This window comes from Sinocyclocheilus anshuiensis, unplaced genomic scaffold (genome assembly GCF_001515605.1).
Source record: "Sinocyclocheilus anshuiensis isolate Anshui unplaced genomic scaffold, SAMN03320099.WGS_v1.1 scaffold318, whole genome shotgun sequence".
Classification (NCBI taxonomy): domain Eukaryota; kingdom Metazoa; phylum Chordata; class Actinopteri; order Cypriniformes; family Cyprinidae; genus Sinocyclocheilus; species Sinocyclocheilus anshuiensis.
In genome coordinates this window covers 465,392-486,416 of record NW_015547653.1, presented here as the reverse complement: position 1 = coordinate 486,416, position 21,025 = coordinate 465,392, and the positions used below count along the sequence as shown (strand labels likewise).

Sequence of the window (21,025 nt, the reverse complement as noted above, 5' to 3'; positions counted from 1 at the left end):
TCTTCCCCATGATTGTGTAGCCTAGTGAACCAAACTGAGAGACCATTTTGAAGGCTCAGGAAACCTTTGCAGGTGTTTTGAGTTGATTAGCTGATTGGCATGTCACCATATTCTAATTTGTTGAGATAGTGAATTGGTGGGTTTTTGTTAAATGTGAGTCAAAATCATCACAATTAAAAGAACCAAAGACTTAAACTACATCAGTCTGTGTGCATTGAATTTATTTAATACACGAGTTTCACAATTTGAGTTGAATTACTGAAATAAATTAACTTTTCCACGACATTCTAATTTATTGAGATGCACCTGTATATCCTCCCAAACCACCCAAATCCTCTTAAAGGGACAGTTCACTCTAAAATTAAATTTCTGCCATCATTTACTCACCCTAATGTCATTTCCAAACTTGTTTGACCTTCTTTCTTCTGTGGAACAAAAGATATTCTGAAAAATGTTTTCTGACCATTCAACGAAAGTCAAAGGGTTCCAGTTTTGTTTTGGACCCCATTGACTTTTTATTGTATGGACAGCAAAAAAAAACAACAGTTTTTCAAAAATCTCGACAGTTCTTTTGTGTTTTACTGAAGAAAGAAAGTCATACAGGTTTGGAACGTAAATGATGTCAGGATTTTAATTTTGTGTTGAACAATCCTGTTAAAGCATTAACATTAAAGATTGCTTTTAGGTTGAAGCTTGTTGATGGTGCATGGCCTCTCCAAAACAGTCACGCTAGCTTACGATGAGGGTTTGCTTGAAAGATTGCACTGTGCTTGAATCGGCACAGCTCAATGCACGGGCGTTTGTCTTGACTAAACTGTGAGGTGCATGCTGTTGGAAAACAAATCACTGCGGGTAATGTGAAGCTATTCCACATACATGCAGCTTCATGTCGAGGGGATGAACGTGAGCGTGTGGATTGGTCTGAAATGTGAAGCTGATTTGGGACAGATAGTTATGAGAGGAAAGGAAATCAAATATTTGTGTGTGTGTGTGTGTGTATATGCGCACATACAGTATGTGTACAGGAGGAAATAACCAAAGGCGAGCCTAAGCGCTGCTGAATTTTGAGTAGCTATAACTCGAGGTGTCGTGAAAGTGCTGCCGTGATACTGAGGGTAGTCTGTTCATTCGTCAACTGCAGGTGCATGTGTGCATGTATGCGTTCAGGAATAGTTGTGTTTACGTTTGCATGCAGATGTCCTTCGACTGAGTCAGCGTGTGTGGGTCGGGAGGCGCTGAATTCAGTCGTCGATGCAGATCACCTCCACGCTGCGCTGTTCCCTCCGTGCCATAAGAAGCTCTACCTCCCTCTCTTTCTTTACCGACATGGGGGGTCCGTTCAACACTGTAGGGAAACATACAGGAAGGGAAGTTAATGATCTGTACACTAATTATAGTCAGCATTTTTTGTTTATATCAAAACAGCAAAACAGTTGAAACAGTTGACCTTCTAATCTTTATTATATCGCATTTTTCATTTCTCACCGGCTGACTTCTTCCTCTTTTCCTTTTCTGTCTCATTAAGTTTCATTCACTAACCGTGAATATGCACATATTTGTGCGGAAAAAACCATGTGTGAATGTTTTCACAAAGAAATCATGATTCATCCATAGGTTTGGATTTTTCTCTAATATTAGGATAAAGTTGTTCCCTAAATTGGGTTAAAAGTCATCATTAATGCTGTCATTGCAGAGTTTTCATGCCCATCATTCCTATTATACCAAGTATGGACTATTCAGGGACAAATATGTGTGTAAATTACGTACTTGAAGACTTGAAGACACAATTATTGGTAAATTTGACCCACTGGCTATTCTAACATTGTTTGGAAAGCAGTCATTTTGCTTCTATCTAAAGCAACATGATCAAGAGCACAATGGCGACAACTTACTGATTAATAGACGATAAAAAGAAATCTTCTGGATTTCAGTCATTTTAGATGTTGTGAGTTTAGGTATCACAACATTATAACTGAAAGCATAAAAGACAGATGATCATTTTGAGATATTTTGAGATAAATATTACAATCAAATTCGACATGAAATTAAAATTCATCCTATCATCAATTTTGTAAATTGATATTTTATTGGTCTTACACATCTCACATCTTAAAATCCAACTCAACAACCAATGGATAGAACCAAGTCCCATTTTACATTTTCTTTCTTTTTTTTTCTTCAAAAATTCTTTTTCCTCGGATGTAAGTAACAATATGGAAGAAAAGATCTGTCACTAATTTTAAACAAATTTTAAGCGTTTTTAAAGTATAACTTTTAGTTGCCAGCATAGATGCCAGCAATGGTAACCTAAATGTAAAAATAGGGGTAATTAACATGCACAATTAAATATCCAAAATCAACCCATAAACATTATTCATTACTAATAACTGATACAGTACCAATATATTGCACATCCCTACCTAGCCACAAACAAATAAATAAATACATCCACATTGCGCTCCATTGTTAACATCCTTTAATGGGTAAACTTGCATACAGTCAGAGTATACTATATACCATACACAGTAATAATAATAATACAAAACCTCATCTTCTATAAAAAGATATATGTGAGGACAACAGTACTGAGCATTTTAGTTCACCACACACAAGCACATAGTGAGTGTATAGTGTTTGAAATTCTTTAGCTTCATTTGCTGTACGTGTAGATTTTTAATTTTTTTGCAAACTCACAGTATGACTCAGACAGACATGATAGCTGCCATCATTTGTGTCACATATAAACATCTAAGACACGTCTAACTGTCCTGCCGGGAACATCCTACAGTACTGTACGTGTTCTAGTGAACGCATGAAATGACTATAAATGACCCACAATAAAAAGTTACGGCTACATTTACCATTGCTCAGTGAAATTTCATGGGCGAAATCCAGTCATTTCAACAGGAATCTGCACAATTCGGAGTTTTGCATGAGATTTGCAGATTTTAATCACGTTCAAGATGGTCATGCGAATATGTCGCTATTCTATTCTGTAAATGGGGTTATAGCATTTACTGCCTTTGGTTTGAAGAACTGCATCTCTATTTCAAGACATTTTTCCAAATCAAAATGTAATTTATTTGTTGCACAATATCCTGAACACAAGGTGACCGACAGCCACCTTGACTGTGCACTCAGGGTACCTGTTTTGTCTCAGGCCTAAACATGCAGGGAACTGAAGAACAGTTGCAAGATCTTCAAAGGAACAATCCCTCTTGGCACGTGTTCCTCAAAATTACACAACCAAAGTTTTTCCAAGGACAATAACGCTAGAGTTGTTTTTTGTGCTACAGGTTTTGGCTGATATTAATGTTCTGGAGTGTGCAAAAAAGAAATGTGTGCACTGGAACGGTGCTAACGCTTGAGTTCAATTATCTGATTAAGACTGGCACCGTTTCGTAAACATGCAATAAGAGAAGAAGAATGCATGGCCTTCAGATGGGAACGCGTCTGGAGAGAGCTTGGAATGCATTGAGGCTCTTTACAAGGGGGAAATGCTGAGCTAGAAACCCGCTGGGTGACTTTCATATCTCTGAACATTGTACTGCATACTCCTGCAGCGTGAGCCAAGGAAAATAATTCATTACTCAGATTCATATCTCGGAGTGACTTGACTCTGCTTCTACAATCAACAATCTTGGAACTATCTGACTTTCTCACTCAGACTGTCTCTCTCACAGACTGTCTCACTGTCTTTCAGGCTGCTTCTTTTTCCCAGACTTGTCTCTCTCAGATTACCTTTTTTAACCAGACTGTCTCTCTATTCCAAAATATCTCTTTCAGACCGTGTGTTTCTGTCAGACAAGTCTTTCTGTCCCTCTCGGACCGATTCACTCTCTCAGACTGACTCTTTCTTTTATTGTTGTCTCTCTTCTCAGGCTGTCTGCCTCTCATATCTAGGGCTGTAATGATTAATTGATAAAATCAATAATAATGAATATTAAAAATAATAAAAACGAATTAAGTATAAAACAACATTATCATTATCTATTAATTGGGCCTTGTTTTATTTTAAAGTCTTCACTTTGTGAGAAATCATGAAGGTCAATAATACATTTTGATGAAATATTTTCTGTTGGATGTTAAATTTAGGTTTTACCAGTACAAATATTTTTAACAGGGCAGTAACTGTAATGAGATAAAAATATATAAGTTCCTTTACAGGAAAACTTATTCAGGAAAAATTATATTAACATATTACTATAGTACCGTTCAAAGGTTAGGGGACAGTAAGATTTTTATTTTTATTTTTTAATTAATGCTGTTATTCAGCAAGGATGCATCAAATTGATCAAACGGACAGTAAAAACATTTATAATGTTACAAAAGTTCTATTTCAAATAAATGCTGTTCTTTTCAGCTTTCTGTTCAATCAAAGAATCCTGAAAACAATGAATCATGGTTTACACAAAAATATAAAGCGGCACAACTATTCAACATTGACAATAATAAGAAATATTTCTTGAGCACCAAATCAGCATATCAGAATGATATATCAAATGAATGCAGCCTTGGTGAATATAACAGACATCTTTCAAAAACATTCAACAAACCCTACTAACCACAAACTCTATGTCTGGAAATGTTTGTGTTCCTGTAAACAGTTGATTTTTGTAACATTTATATTTTATTTTATTCATTTTATTGCCCATCGTGTTTAGCAAAGCCCACTTTTATACATCTATATTTGTTTTTACAGCCTTCAATTTGCACAGTGTTTGGAAGAGAGCACTAGGCAACATGTGGATTAACTTGCTTTTATAAAATTCAGAAAATAAATTTGGCTTTTTCATCCAAATTAATTGAAGAAAAAATCAACACATTAAATGCTTATCAACATATCCACCAATCGCCCATAAAAGTGTTCTTCAGATCTCTTTCTCAGACTGTCTACCTTTCAACCATCTTTCTCTGTATGCCACTTTCTCTGATCTGAGGGCACCCAGTTTTGCTCCAGCACACCAACCTCTCTACTTCTCAGTAAACCAGAAAAACATACAGAGATGGCCTCAGTGACCCAGCTTATCCAAACAACCAGCACACTCACACAATTAATCACTCACACAGAAGAACCCACACACCGGCAGCCCTGAATCTTCACTCGTACAGTACACTCACAAGCGAACACAAACATACGCACAATCAGCTTCAGTTCATTGATACTGCAAGACCATGCACACACACGCACACACACTCCACGCCATTACAATAAAACACACCATGTGGTGGAAAATACAGAGCTACTTAAGTGGCTCTCAAGCGTGCATGAGTGTGCACACGTGGGAGTGTTTGTGCATTTTTGTAGAATGCAGGGAGTTCTCATACAACAGTCATGTACTGTATAAACGTCCTGCTGGGGATTGAATCTGGCTCTAGCACAGCACAGGAATTTGGTCAGACAGGCTGAATCGTGTGCTTACTCAGAATGAAGGTCTTCTGACCCAAGATCAGTGCATTCCTTCAATAAGATAGCTCTGGAAAATCATACAACTAATCTCAGATCAGCTGCAGATATATATCTGTCTGCATCACCCCACTGGACAGGTTGCTGTGATGAAGAGTCAGTCTTCATAAATACGGAGTGATTTCGTGCCATTTTAACATTTCACAGTCCTGGTTTAGGAACGCAGAGAGTCCATGGTTGGAGAGTTTTTCGAGAGGTCCGCAGTTTCCAGGAAAAAGATAGTTCCACTCCACTGTGCCTCAGTTCCAAAACAGTTTTGATTGGATCAGGGGTATTAATGACAGAAAACAAACTTGTGGTATTTTGGAAAAACTGCTGTCTTTGGAATCCTTCACTTCTGACATTGTGAGGCAGCATGTGCGTGTGAGAGAGAAAGAGAGAAGGAGAGTGGATAAATGATAAAAGAAAGAGAGATACTGTATAAAGTGATGCAGAGAAATAGTGATTTGTGGTGAAATTAGGGAGGGAAGGTTTCGGGCACTTAAACGAGCATTCTCGCTCCTTTGGCCATCTGCTGGGACTTCTCTCAGACCGACAGATGAAAGAAAGGGAATGGAGGGGACAAGGGGAGAGAGAGTGAGAGTGGAAGAGAGATAGAGAGAGAAAAAAAGTGCTGGAAAGGGAAGAAGAGGTCTGTGTTTTCATCGTCCAAACGGCTCTCGTTTCAGCTCTCTTTTCCCTACTTAATTTCTCTCTTTTGCATTTGCTCGTTTTGTCTATCTATTATTAACCATGTTGCCTGAAGAGTATCTTCTCTCAAGAAGTCCAGCAGCTCTTCCTAGCCTGCTACAATATTCTCTCAGCTACAGTATTTTCAGACATTTCCACCTCCTTGTACCCTCCAATCCTGTCTAATTTATTTATCTTTTTTCCCCCTAGCCTTTCTGTCCCTCACATTCTATATTCACTTCATCCCACTCATCCTCCATCCATCGCTCTTTCAGATCATGGTTTTTTGGGCCGTCCGTTGCGTGGCAGGTTCTCCACCGTGTTGCTGAGGCGATACTTGACAATGATGCTGTGCACAGTGGATTTGGGCATGCGAAGCTCATGCCCAATTGACCCTTCTGACTTGCCATCCTTCCACAGGTCCACCACCCTCTGGCGCTGCAGCACATCATGTTCCTTGGTCTTCAGGCAGGGCGGAGCTTCTGTGGAGGCAGAAAGGGGGCAGACTGTAGACACTTGGGGGGGGTAGGGAGTGGTCAATCAGTGGCATAGCATCAGTCCTCAATATTGAGAAAACAGAAAAAAAAACATAACTGTAGTCAGGAGGCTGGAAGGAGGCCTTCTCTTTCGAAAAAAACCCCCATAAAATCTCCCAGTTTTGTGTCTCCCGCTCTTACAAATAATCCCGAAAGCCAGAGTCAGGACATCCACTGGCTGCGAGAGCAGTGACGCACTGAACTTTCACAAGGTAAAAAAAAAATTAAAATAGATGTTAGCGGTTCGTGTTGACATAATGTGTCTAAAACCTTTTTTGCTCCATAAAGTTCATGACATGTAAAACGGTAAGAGTTTAAGTGGCAATGACTTAAAAAAGAAAACAAGACGTGCTCGCCAAGGTCTTTATTTCTGACAACTTTAAGAAGGATTGAGAGAGATGTTATGGGGTCCGCTAGGATTTTTACAGAGGCAAAGCGTAGCTCACACTCCATTTTGTCTCTCTCCTCCCTCTCACTTCTTCTTCTGTCTTTTAGAGAGATGTCTGACTGGGTCCAAAAAATGTCCTATTATGGAGTACGTTAAACAGACCAACACAGTCTGTCCTTCATTTTTCTCTTTTCTTTTATATCTCTTTCTCTCTCTCGTTTTTTTGTTTAGTCTGGCATGCTGTTTTCATCTCGCTCCCTGGCTCGGTTTAAACTGGGGTCACCGCAGTTGTCTTAATCAGGGACCAGAGGGTTCAAACGGGCCCCAAGTAGGGCATATTTTTAGCCAGGCGAGGGTTCAGCGTGTACAGCCTCAACAAACCCAATCAGCCTCTGCACCCACCAGGATCTGAAGTCTGGGGCTATTTCAGTGACAGACACTGAAAGAGAGAGACAGACAAAGAGAGAGCAAGCGAGCGAGCAAGAGTCTAGTTCTGCCTCCAGGGGGTTTAAAAAACCGGCGTAAAGGCACAAGCACATTTGTGTTTCTTTGTTTTTTTTTTACTCTCTTAAAAATATCTTAGTAGAAAAGCAAAAAAATGTTCCCTCGGCTGAGCGATTCCTGGCACGGCTAAGGTTCTGGATAACTGTAATGACATTTTCAGAAAAAGCACCATGGCAAGAAAATATGCCTCCCTTAGACGCTGTGGTAGAAAGATTGGTATCAGGACACTCGATCCAGAAACCCTTTGACTCTGTACGGGTAAAAACAGTCAGGACGATGGACAGAGTTTGGCCTCTGAAAGAATAAACAGAAAACGCCAAACAAAAACAACTAAATTTGTTCTTTTCAGTGCTTCCTGCAGACATATGCTGTTACAGAGCTAATATTGAAACAATAAACTCACTGGCAAGGCTAATCTGTTCTCTTGGACCAGAGATGGAGAACGTGAAATAATTTTGCCAAAATTACACAGGGCCCTCTCAAATTAAAATGTAATTAAGTGTGCTAACCAGAATCATATTTTTGCAGAAATATGAATACATAAAGTGTGACTTTATGTACATGAACATGTGCTTGTATTTCTGAAAAGTGACATTCATTTCTGAAAAGTGACAACCGTGTTTTACGATTAAAAGGACTAAATACTAAACTACTAAATACTGAACACAAATCATTTCAGGTCCATTAAAAGTTTGATAACTGATTAAATCTTTTTCAAGAATCAGTGCTTTATAAGAAACTACATAGCAAATGTCAAATCCAGCCTCTCATACACTGACCTCACAGATTATTGTGAAATAGAGCATTCGTACACCCACATATACTCCCACATAAACACAAATAGACTGAGAGAGAAAGCACAAGAAAAAACAAGAGGGAAAAAAAAACAAAGGAAAGTTGAATCGTGGATTTTGCCACATTAATCATGAGATGGTAAGGTTAGAAAGCGCTGTCCATTTATCAACTAATAAATCACTGCTTGCTAAAAACTAAAACTATTAAAAACTCATTTGTTATTTGAAATAAAGCTGAAATAAAGTAAAATATCAATATTAGATGTTAATGACAGAATTTTCATTTTTGGGTGAACTATCCCTTTAAACTAAAAAGTTCCAAATAATTGAAATGCTGCCTTAGCAACTAACTGAAATAAGATGAATCACTAAGATTACTAACTGGAAATAATTAAAAACTTAAACTGAAAACTAAAATAAAAATAAAAATAAATGAAACCTAAATAGTAATATTTAAAAAAAATAATAATAAAATTACAAAAGCACATAAAATAACTAAATATTATACTAAAGTTAAAAATGAAAATAAAAACTGAAAATATAAAAATAAAAACCATTTCAAAATATCTATAATAGTATATAAATAATACTAAATTAACACTGGTGTAGTCTGATTCACAAATTACTCTTTTAATGAATCAATTAAAAAGACTCACAGTATTGGTTTAAATCAGCTGAAATACCAATTCAATCTGAAACATTTGCTGTATGAACATCTCATTTGCTTACTAACTGGATGTTTGTAGGACAATGTGCAATGTGTAGGTAAAGTTAGAGAGATTTTCTTGCAATAAATTGCAATTTAATAAAAAAAAAGGTTAGAAAAAGTCAGTATTGTTTTGTTGAGTATGTAGTTACACCTCTTTAGGGGAAGGTTGCAAAAAAATTCATTCATTTTCACTGGTGTTTTATATGTGTATGGTGTAATTATTTACAAATCTGTTTACATTTTAGTAACGTTACCAAGAATTCGTCAACCCTTAAAGGTAAAGTACATTCTACAGCACTTGTCACCAAAAGGAACTGCAAAAATAATGATTGTTTGCAAACAGGTTTTCAGAATACTCCCCTCTCCATCTGTCATTGGCCAGCAAAACAGGTGGCTCTGCCCCTAACTCAAGCCATTGGATGCTCAAACTTTTAGAGCAATGTTTTGATAGCACCACAGAGCCACAAGTGTTTAATTTTTTTGGCAGAATCAACCTATGAACAGCCTACTTATAGCTGTCTCTGCATATTAAGCAGTGACAGGAGAATTTAACATCCAAAAAAATTAACCTCACCATATAACCATCCAGCAGATGCTCTAATCCAGAGCTGCTTAGAAGAAGCACTTTGTTTTCACATTTTGAGACTGCCATGATCAACAGATGGCAAGCAAATCTGCCTTTCAAATTTAAACCAACCAAACATACACATCAGTACCCCCAGCTGGTCAAAACAGATTTCAATTAAACTTTGTCATTTAAGAACTTTATGTTTAGAATTCCACATCACAGCATTTGACTTTCTATTTCTGAAAAAGAAAGACGCTCAGACACTTATACCATATATACACATAAACAGCACAACACACACAGACTGTTTCTAAAATCACAGAAAAAATAAAATCAACAGTTTTACTACCCTGAGTGCTTTTGAGTACAAACATACTTCGTTTAATATGAGCAGTTGACACACGCTGATATGCTTTTTCATCAGTGCAAATGAAAAGCCTTTATAATGTTTCAGAGTAGGGCTGGGTTTTGACACAAATTTCACGATTCGATTTGATTCTCATTCACAAGCTTGCGATTCGATTCGATATAGATTATTTTGGATATATATCAGGTACAGTACATGCCAAATTTTCTCAAGGAAAACAAATCTCTCAACTAATGCTGTAAAATATACATGAGAGTCAGCTGGTACTACATTATAATATTAAAGGTTAAAATTGACTTATTTGTAGGCTAATATACAACTGCTAAAATTACACTTAATGAAGTTTTTAAAATAATAAAGTTACAATTAGCTACATAATAATACTTCTACTTCAATTCATTTTTTGAAATATAAACATTTAAATGGTGGCTGTCAAAAACTTGATGGATTTATTCAAACATAAATGAAACATTGAAGAACAGTAAAAATTATAATGAATATGTTATATGGTGCATATATTTAGCAAAATGCCCCTCTCTACAGTTTATTTTTCTAGCTTACTAATGAGTTTATGGTCACCGAATATGTTTTTCTGAGGTACAGCGATCTGTCACTCCACATTAAACAGCGCCAAAACGGCATTTGTTTAAATACTGCAATACAATGGATAGAATTTTAAATCTGAGACTTTGTTTCATATTAAAAGTACCAAAGCACAATGCTTATTGCGATATATTGGATGGGAGGTGCCCTTCAATGTTCCATCCATTAACTGAAAACAGGCTAGACTAACTGATTCTTGGGATTTAAGAATCGATATCGTTCCGTAAAAATGAGAATCGATTAAAATCGAGATATCGATATTTTTGACCCAGCCCTAGTTCAGAGTAACCAGAGTATGAGATAACTGGAGGCTGTTTTGGGGTGCCTTTCTGGGGACGGATCAGCAAAACTGACCTGATATGAAAGCTCCAGGGGACATCTGGCTGTAGCTGGCCCCAGCCAGAGTGAGAGCCATTGAAGGTGCAGGTGTGAAAGGAGGGCCGTAGTTCTGTGGGGTGGCGTACGGGCCTGGAGGAATAGGCTAGATGAAGAGAGAAAGAGAGAGAGTGTGTGTTATAAACCCGAGAAAGCCACTTGTGAAGAGTGTATGTACACTATTGTTGGTCTGTAAGAGTTTTCAAGTATTTTTTTTTCAACAAGTTTCATATGCTCATCAAGGCCGCATTTATTTGATCAAAAATACAGTAAAAATGTGAAATATTACAATTTCAAATTAACATTTTCTATTTTAGTAAATATTAAAATGTAATTTATTTCTGTGATGGCAAAGCTGAATTTTCAGCATCATTACTACAGTCTTCTGTGTCACATGACCCTTCACAAATCACTCTAATATGCTGATTTGCAGCTCAAGAAACATTTATTATTATCAATGCTGAAAGCAGTAATATTTTTGAGGAAACCATGATATAGTTTTTTCAGGATTTTTTGATGTATTGAAAGCTCAAAAGCAATTATTTTAAACAGAAATCTGTAGTAACATTATAAAAGCCTTTACTGTCACTTTAATCAATTTAATTCATCATTGCTGAAAGAAAGTACTGACCCCAACCTTTTGAGCGGTAGTGTACTTTGTAATTATTTAATATGCAATTATTTTATATGTGTTTGTGTATTTACCGGCGGTGTGTGTGTCTCGTTGCCTTTGTTGGCCAGTCTGCTGAGGATGCTTCTCTCTGACATCTGCAGGCGGGCTGTGATCGGCGGGACTCTAGAGAGTGTGGCTGGGAGCCGCATTACATCTGCCTTCATGTCACTCAGAAGCTCCTCCAGTTGGTTAAGAACTACAAAAATGTCCATCATTACAACATGCCAAGGAGCAGACAGGATTTGGTTGTAAAGTTAAAAGTGTAATTGTTAATAGAAAGAATACTGTTTCTAGGCTGCCTAAGATAATCGAGTACATCTCTTTGCTTCAAACTTTTATGAAGGCATGCTTTTTTGGAATAACATGTACTGATAAATAAGACCAGGAACATGTATTAAGAATGTCGACTTTAACGACTAAAAGAGCGTGAAGCATTATTATTAGGGCTGGGCAAGTTAACGCGTTATTATCGTGTTAACGCATTAATTGATTAACGCCGACAATTATTTTATTGCGTGTTAATGCAGTTTTTTTATTATTATGAAAGTCCGTTGCTTACTGGCTCTGAATACACAGACAAACCATGGGTCACAGGAGGGGTGGGATGTTGATCAGTACTGGCTTGGGATGGGTGTCACCATGCGTATCAACCAATGAGAGCATTTGGGGAGGGCCTAAGACTGCAGCAGCGCTTACATGAAGTGCTCACGACTTCATAAGTGGGAAATAGGAAGTTTCCGATAGCACGTGAAGACCGCAAAGAAGCGCTCTCGCTAGTGGAGTGCATCGTTTTATTAACTTTGTGGGTTATTATTTTTTAGTCGTTTGGGATGTGGCAACACACATGGCCCTCTCACTGCTTTACAGATCTATCACTTTTGCCGCTCAGAAATGTTCACGCAATCATGCTGCACGTATCAGAAGTTCAGCGCTCGGGTGCGGTTATCGCGCACACTCACTGATCTATATATATAAATGAACCACGCTCTGGCCCACCTCTTCCAACCGAGCGCGGCATGGAGCGATCACACTACATGCGTACCGCGCACGAGCCCAAGTGAACCGCGCTCTGGCCCACCTCTTCCAACCGAGCCAGGGCCGGCTAAACGAACCACGGCACGGAGCGATCACACTAGTCAAACAAAACGGGCTTTGGGGGTCAGATGCGCTCGGGCACGGTTAAGATTGCCTAGTGTGATACAAACTTAATCTCCCGCATCCCGCACACACGAGTCTCTACCCGCCCGCACTCGCCCATCAAGTGTTGTCCCGCGCTGCACTCTGCTGTGTTAGGTCCCGCGATGGTGCAGGTCTCTACTCGGAAGGTGCCTGTTATAATGTTATGATTGAGGCTCTGGACTCTGAGTATAACTTGTTTTTCTATAACAAACTATAAAATATTTTCTATAAAAACGTTAACACCCTGGCAGTGGCAAATAGCTTTGGATTTATATTTAATTTGATTACATTAATGTTATAAGTTGAGATTTACAAGAAATATTTTAACTGCTACTATGTAAAAGGAATACTGCTGTAAAAAAGTACCTTATTTGTTTAAAGTGTTTGCAAACCAAATGTTATTTCACCTTTGTTCATATAGCTACTTCACTACTTTTGAATTCATTATTGAATTTTGTTCATAACAATGTGATTAATCGCAGAAAACCATGCGATTAATCTCGATTAAAAATGTTAATAGTTGCCCAGCACTAATTATTATATTATATTCTTTAGGGGAAGTCGTGGCCTAATGGTTAGAGAGTCGGACTCGTAACCCAAAGTTTGAGCAAGGCACCGAACCCCCAACTGCTCCCCGGGCACCGCAGCAAAAATGGCTGCCCACTGCTCCGGGTGTGTGTTCACGGTGTATGTGTGTTCACTGCTGTGTGTGTGCACTTTGGATGGGTTAAATGCAGAGCACTAATTCCAAGTATGGGTCACCATACTTGGCCACATGTCACGTCACTTTTTTTTTTCACTTTTTACCAAATACTCTGAAATTCATTAAGCCTGAAAACAGTTAGATTAAATATTTCCAAAAACAGTCACTTGTTCTTTGAAGAGATTTTTTGTTTGTGTTGTTATTGTAAACTAAAAGTAAAATGGAAACTGAAAAAAAACAAAAACAAAAAAAACGTTTTAATGAATTTAAATAAAACTGAAATAAAATGAAATATAAATATTAGATACAAAAAACTTAAATAAGTTGAAGTGCTAATATTACTAAAACTAAATAAAATAAAATGAAATAAAAAATATTTAAAACAAAAATGAATACAAAATTACTAAAACCTAAACTAAAATTAAAACTGAAAATATAAAAATAAAAGTTAACTTAATAAAGTATTAAATTCAAAATATGACTAAATACTATTATAGTGTATTAATAATACTAAAGTAGCACTTGTTTTGAAGCTTATCAAAGAGGCACCTTTTTATCAATATCAGTTTTGAAAGCGAATTGACAGTTCAGAAAGCTAACTGAAAGTGACATAATGGATTCTGACTGTCTAAAGTGAAATTTATTAGCAGTTCTCTCAGCAATTTCAGACAATAATAAGAGTGACAAGCCAAGTGAACTGGTTTCCAATAAATGGTTTATCGGTACAGATTAAACAACAAGCTTGAGAAAACTCCAGGACATTAAAAGTGCCTTGTGTTCTTGAACTGTTCCCATATCAGAGCTGGCAGGAGCACTGGTCCCACTGGATCTATTCAGAAGCCTTTTATCAGACCCTCAAGACGCCAGCAAATTTTGTCTGAGTTACACACAAACATATTCCCTCTCATTTTTCATTTAAATATATTTATGAGATAAATCCCACACACACAACTTTCCTCACCCTTATGCAAGACGGCATTGGCAGGTTTGTTTCCTGCGAGCGATTCCTTGCTGAGATGTTGATGGGACTCGGCTAGACATTCAACCTCAGCAAAGCGAGCGTTCAGGGCCATGGCCGGGTGAGTCGGGTCCTGGGTCATGTTGAGGTATGCAGCCCGACGCAATTGCTCCTCTATCACCAGGGCCTGCTCTAGCAACTGAGAGAGAGAGATATCTTAGATGTAGACATGTGTAAAACTATACAGTACTACATGTTTACAAAATTAGTCAGCTAATTGTTCAGGCAACCCACTGACTATCTTAAGTGGCACAGCGGCTAAAGATGACCATCTAAATGTGTATGGCTAAGGCAACGGTGCTTCAAAAGGCATATATTATATTTTATATGTATTTTATGTCATTATTTTATTCATACCAACTTAGATGTATATAAATTTATAAACACCATTGTTGGGGTCAGTAAGTCTCATGCTCACTAAGGCTGCATTTATTTGATAAAAAATACAGTAAAACAATAATGTTGTTACAATGTCATTACTATTTAAAATAACTGTGCTCGCTCTCTCTCTCTCTCTCTCTCTCTCTCTCTCTCTCTCTGTCTGACCTCTTACAGCAAACACGATGCATCCGATGCATCCCTGCAGCAAAACATCTCTCTCTCTCTCTCTATATATATATATATATATATATTTTTTTTTTTTTAAGAAGTGTTGTTAATTTATTCCTGTGATGGTAATGCTGAATTTTCAGTAGTCATTACTCCAGTCTTCAGTGTCACATGATCCTTCAGTAATCATTCTAATATGCTGATTTGGTGCTCAAGAAACATTTTATATTATTATCAATGTTGAAAACAGTTGCTTAATATTTTTTAGGAAAACTTTCTGGATTTTTTGATGAATCGAAAGTTCAAAAGCACAGCATTTTGTTTTTTAAATAGAAATCTTTTGTAACATCTAACTTACCATCACTTTTGATTAATTGAATGCATCCTTGTTGAATAAAAGCATTAAAAAAATGATATCTTACTGACCCCTTTTGAACAGTAGTGTAACCTTTTCATTACATCATCTAAGCACAAAAATAAAAATAAATTAAACCCGCTTTAAAAGAGAGCGAGGAAAAGACAATGGAACAAGCATCATGGGTGAAAGAGTGAAGAGGCTGAGAGAACAAAGAAAACTAAGATTGAAAACACAGCTAGATTGAGGGAGAGCGATAGAGGGAGAGAAAAATAGGCCACAAAATATTAGGGAATTAAGAAATGTATTGAACAGAATTGACAGAAAAATGAACCGTTCCAGTGATTTATGAGCATGAGAAAGCACCAGCTTCCAATTAAAAGAAGTTCCACTGGAATAACGGCGGTTCTCAGGTTGCTCAATGCATTCCGAATTATGTAAGAGAAGAAAGAGAAAGACAGAGAGACAGAACGAGAGTGAGGGAGGCTGAGAAAAGAAAAAGGAGGATGTACAGAAAAGGATATGAAACATGTCATGAAAAGAATAACAGGAAAAACAATGAGACAAGGCTGTTTCACAAGAATGCATGTCAGCATATTCAGGTTTGGGTTTGCGATTGTGACGTGTCGACGTGTAGAGATAAAATCTTCAGGCTGGAGTCATACAAACAGCAGAACAAAAGGTAGAGTAAGAAGCAAGCCAAAACAAGACACAGAAGTATATAATTATGATACAAAATGACAGAACATAAGAGGCAGCTGTCAAACAATGACCTACTGCGGTAGACAAAAAGTGTAAAATAACTGCAAAAGCCACAGTGAAAACCAAATTAAACTCCACCACGGATATCACAACAAACAAAAAGAAAAGAAACTAAACAAAAAAACTGTATTTATATTCTCTATTTACAACATACCTTAAACCGCCTGGCCAGGAACTTGTTTTTCATCTCTAAGAAGTTTCCCTTGTTGGCTTGAGTTTTGAAAGGTTCGTTTATGATGGCGAACTGCGGGTCGTTCTGAATGTCCTGCCACCGAGCATAGCCATGGCTTCAACAGGTCAAGGATCAAACCTGTCAAACTACACTAGACCATGATATGTGTTCAACAAATGTAAAGAGATCTTTATTTTCGATACAAGAATAACAATTTTGCTGTCTGTAGCTTTAGCTTGGAAACATGTATTTTGTAGCAACTGAGTTTTTTCCATCTCATTTTATTTCCTTGTTCTTCTTGGCTTTGAGCTCTAAACAAACTCTTCATTTAGCAAATACAATATAAATATACATTAATGGAACTGGATTATTTCTACGGTGACAGCAGCCTATCTCCAAGGATACCACACGATGCCTGCCAGCAGCCAGAAGTCGTGTCGCCGGTGCCAGATCTCATTGATCTTGCCTGATGAAATGGCCGCCCGCTCCTCATTCTGCCAAAGAGTGTGGAGTTCTGTGCATAAAAGAAAAACACAACACGGCCAGATATCATTTACAATCCATTTATCCCTGCTGACAAGTAAATAAACAAAAGGTAACAATCCTTAGACAACAAAGCTAGCATGCGTGTAAATCACGTTACCTAGCAATAAACTACTCTAGTCTAGGGTGTAGGATGTATGCTTCGTGTATGCTTGAAATGTTTTCTCAGCGCTGGTGAAATGTTTATGAACGCTAAGTAAAAACTCCTCGATGTTTAGTTGATGTCTTTTAAAGCTGTAAATTAAACTACATAAAGTGATAAAAGGCTTCTGGGAACTGAAACTATTTATAGTCACTGGGGCTGGGAAAAATCTAAGAAATAAAACCTTGTTTCTACCGAGCGGTAAGATTTAGTACAGTACAGTACGGTGCGAAATTATTTCTGTTTCCATTGTCAAAATAGCGAACTGTACCACACCATTTTTATGGGACCCTTCCGTTGGGGTACCTAGCACAGTGGAGCTAGACTCGCTTGATTGGTTGACAGAGAATCGTCACTTGCACGTGCTACAAAGGGAATGACAACACAAGGGGAACGAAACGTCTCCTACACTCGTTCTGCCATGCTGCTCATGCGTGTTGGGCTTGTTTACATCAGTGTGCGCAAACACAAAAAAAATAACAGTATATTTTAGAATTTTATATTTTCACACACAGCCAATGTTGCGCTTTCTTCTTCATGTGAGAATGATGTCGATCGCTACTTTCCGGCATACATCATGCCTATCAAGTAAGGGAACTTAACTACTTGAACGCTACTTGACTTCATCTTAAAAAAAAATTATTTCTCTTTATTTATTCCTTCCCTTTTCTAGCTTGTACTTATTTGAACAATGCCTAAAACTTGGTATTTCAAGCACTTCCTGTGTCTGTTTGCCTCTTTAAGAAGAATCGCTTTATGTATTCCCCAATTGTAAGTCGCAAGTGAATAAATGTAAATGTAAATGTAAATGGAACTGTTGGCAGTGGAAATGCGAGTCGGATCAGAGTGTGCCGTTCTGAAATGTACTGTACTGTACCATACTGCTCGGTGGAAACGAGGCTTAATAGACCAGAAAATGACCACTAGCCTGTTATAACAGAGGGCTGGTAAATATTAAGGGATGAAAATGTTAAATTAGGGATGCACAGATAATAAATGGATATAATATCCAATAAATGGACATATACTATTTTGGCTATATTCATTAAAAATAAAAATTTTTTTTTTTAAATGTTAAAAAATGAATTTTATGAAATGAAAAATAGATATTCACTTTGACATTTGATAAAGATTACATTTAAGAGTGTTATTATTTGAATACAATTATTACAATTATTTATTTGTGTTTTTAAAGACTAACTTTAAGTGAGCATTAGATGATGGCAAAAATTAGAAATGAGCATGCACAATTAAATAGAAAATACTGACCAATATCAAAATTAAAAAAAAATATATATATATACTCTAATATCTGCCGATAACCAATGCAACATGCATCATTAATTAAAATATTATCTACAATTGCATTTTATGATTTACTTAATCACTTGTAGTTGGCATATCTGGGTAGTTAACAGTTTAAAATGGAAGAAAAACTCAAATACAATATTTATTTTTCAAGTGACCTGAGCCTTGATATTAGTCAGGTGATGAATCATAGTAGATGAAAAAAATATTCAGTGTTGGTCATTACACTCATCTTCAAAAAAAAATTATAGAATTTGTAATGAGAAAATGGTATTCCTACTCCTGAACTCTCCCTTTATATTCCCAATACTCCCATTACATGATTGACCCTTACCACATACCAATTATTCATAGTAGTCTCACAAAGAAATACTGATGTATGCACTTATACAGTATCTGCACACAAAACATAAATACACAAGTGTGCGTTTACATACAGACTGACCATGAATATAAGCCGAATGCATGAAATCATAGGTTTTTGTATTTCAACACGTCATTCTAGGAAATAATCAATGGTGAATGATGGAAACTAATCTATTGTAAACCACTGACAGATGAAATCACTGCTGGCTGTTCCTGGTAAAACAGTTCAACAGAAACTGAACTGCTCTTCAGAATGTGACCACACTGTCACTGTCACTGTTCCATTGCGTTTTATCATAACAGTACATGCTTTATTTTACATGAGAGAGCACCTTTACATAACGTTGGCAAACAATGAACTAGCGTGATGTTTTAAGGATAAACATGGATAAAGGTCAAGATGTGGCAACGAGTAAGATGGCTAGCCGCTTGGAAGCGACACAATCGCTAATATAAGTGATGTGATCTACTAAACTAGCAATATGATTTTTGACACTGCATCCTTAAGCTGCAGGGTGTCATTTCAGTGCTATTAGCACCAAACAAAATTGAAAAGATAATGTTTCTAAACATGGTCCAGTTAGCCCCTACTGGTAGATGCCATAATTACACCATCAGGAGACAAATAACATCTTTCTCCATTGACTGCCTTTCAAACTTAGTCGTGTGAAATATGTATTTCTCTTGCCAGCTCATGAAAGTGCTAAAGAAAGTCTTGCCAAACAGAAAAAAAAAAATTGTATTTAATTAGTAAATATATTTTCGTTAGCTATATATTGTCTTGCCACTTGAATGACTTTTTATTTTGCAATGCATTTTTCCATTTGAATTTAAACAAAATATATTTTACATTTGAAAAAGATATACAACATATAGTTAGCATTTATTTTTATTTTATTTATTTATCTTTTTGCTGTATCGGTGGGGCTGTGCAAGTTCTTGTGGTGTCAACAGACAATCAGTGTTGTCTTGATGTGATTGGTCAAAACATTTATGGCTCAGGTGATTCACAGAAATACTGAGCACCTCCCTGAGCAGATAAATGGGAATGCTTACAGAAAGCTTCAACATATTAAGTATTTCAACAAAGACAAAGTGGCACAGCAGCTTTAAACAACTTTATTTGTATTTACCTGTGAATCCTCCATCTGCGATATTGAACATAAATCGTGGACGCTCTGTGGGTTTGCCGTTACCTTTGGGCACCTCCTCCCTCTGCCCTCTGACCTCCTTGACAGCATCCTTCTCACCCTTCACCTCCTCTGTGGCTCGATGGAAAAGAAAAACATGTTTACACTGCTTAGTTCAGTTATTTATTTCCTACATTAAAACAAAAAATGAAGGCTTAACTTCAGTGGTAATGATGACTGCACCATTGACTTTAGGTGCTGTACTCAGTTTTTGTGAATATGTGTGATAGATTGTATAAACAACTTTAGTACAGTAGTTTTTCATTCTTCTCTACACAACTATATAATTTACACAATGCGAAGAAATAAAAGAGTAGCATTGTAATGTTCACCTTTTTTGATTTCAGAAGATTGATCTAATTTCTCTTTCTTTTCGGTTGTTTCTGTGGGAAGAGATGTCACTTCACTCCTCTCCTTTTCTTCTCCAGCCTTTTCCCGTTTCTCTCCCTTGTCCCCTTTCAAAGCCTCTGTAATGACAGACAACAATCAACCACAAATCACAATAAAATGACTGACTGGCACGACAGCCAATCAGATTTCACCATTTGCTGCCGCAGTTACCTCTACTCTCGTTTTTAACAGATGGAGAATCTGGCGTTTTCTCTGGGGAGGCCTCTTTGTCAGTGCTCTCCTCCTCTTGTTTTTCTTTCTCACTCTTTTCTTCTGGAGAAGACTGAGAAATGGCAGGACTTTCCTTTGTTTTTGAGTCATCAGAAGCTTTTGTTGGACTTTCGGATGTCTGAGCTTTTTCACTGGTTTCAGGATCTTTTTCACCCTCTTTCACTGTAGTGGAAGTCTGGAAGAAGAGAAAGAAACACGTTCTTTGAGCATCATATATACTTAGATGAAGTTACTGTTTACAAACAAATGCTTGTAGAGGCATTTCTAGCTTCTTCAGGCACTCCGTATCCAGCCAATATCATTTTGTATCAAGTAACAAATAAATCAAATAAAAATGTAATTGTTTTATAACAGATGTTTATAGCAGATGTTTAGCTATGTACAGTTGCTAATGAAGGGTTTGGGACTGAAAAAAGAGAGAGAGAGAGAGAGAGAGAGAGAGAGAGAGAGAGAGAGAGAGAAAG

At 37.1% G+C, this 21,025-nt stretch overlaps 1 protein-coding gene across 9 annotated transcripts in view; it reads right to left on the bottom strand.

The window, feature by feature from the left end:
• Positions 1 to 613: 613 nt before the first annotated feature.
• LOC107702058 (chromodomain-helicase-DNA-binding protein 3-like) overlaps positions 614 to 21,025 on the bottom strand; it is a 52,771-nt gene continuing 32,359 nt past the window's right edge. For 7 of the 9 annotated variants that reach the window (XM_016504242.1, XM_016504249.1, XM_016504248.1 and 4 more), the window contains 9 exons: positions 20,502 to 20,736; positions 20,273 to 20,407; positions 19,884 to 20,012; positions 16,797 to 16,905; positions 16,374 to 16,506; positions 14,497 to 14,692; positions 11,686 to 11,849; positions 10,960 to 11,086; positions 614 to 1,345 (listed from right to left, as the gene is read on the bottom strand). In XM_016504242.1, the coding sequence (XP_016359728.1) occupies positions 1,242 to 1,345; positions 10,960 to 11,086; positions 11,686 to 11,849; positions 14,497 to 14,692; positions 16,374 to 16,506; positions 16,797 to 16,905; positions 19,884 to 20,012; positions 20,273 to 20,407; positions 20,502 to 20,736 (1,332 nt within the window). In that variant the 3' untranslated portion in view covers positions 614 to 1,241. Of the gene's footprint in view, positions 1,346 to 10,959; positions 11,087 to 11,685; positions 11,850 to 14,227; positions 14,413 to 14,496; positions 14,693 to 15,676; positions 16,111 to 16,373; positions 16,507 to 16,796; positions 16,906 to 19,883; positions 20,013 to 20,272; positions 20,408 to 20,501; positions 20,737 to 21,025 lie in introns of those variants that run through there. The other 2 variants (XM_016504247.1, XM_016504246.1) reach the window with 2 other exon arrangements.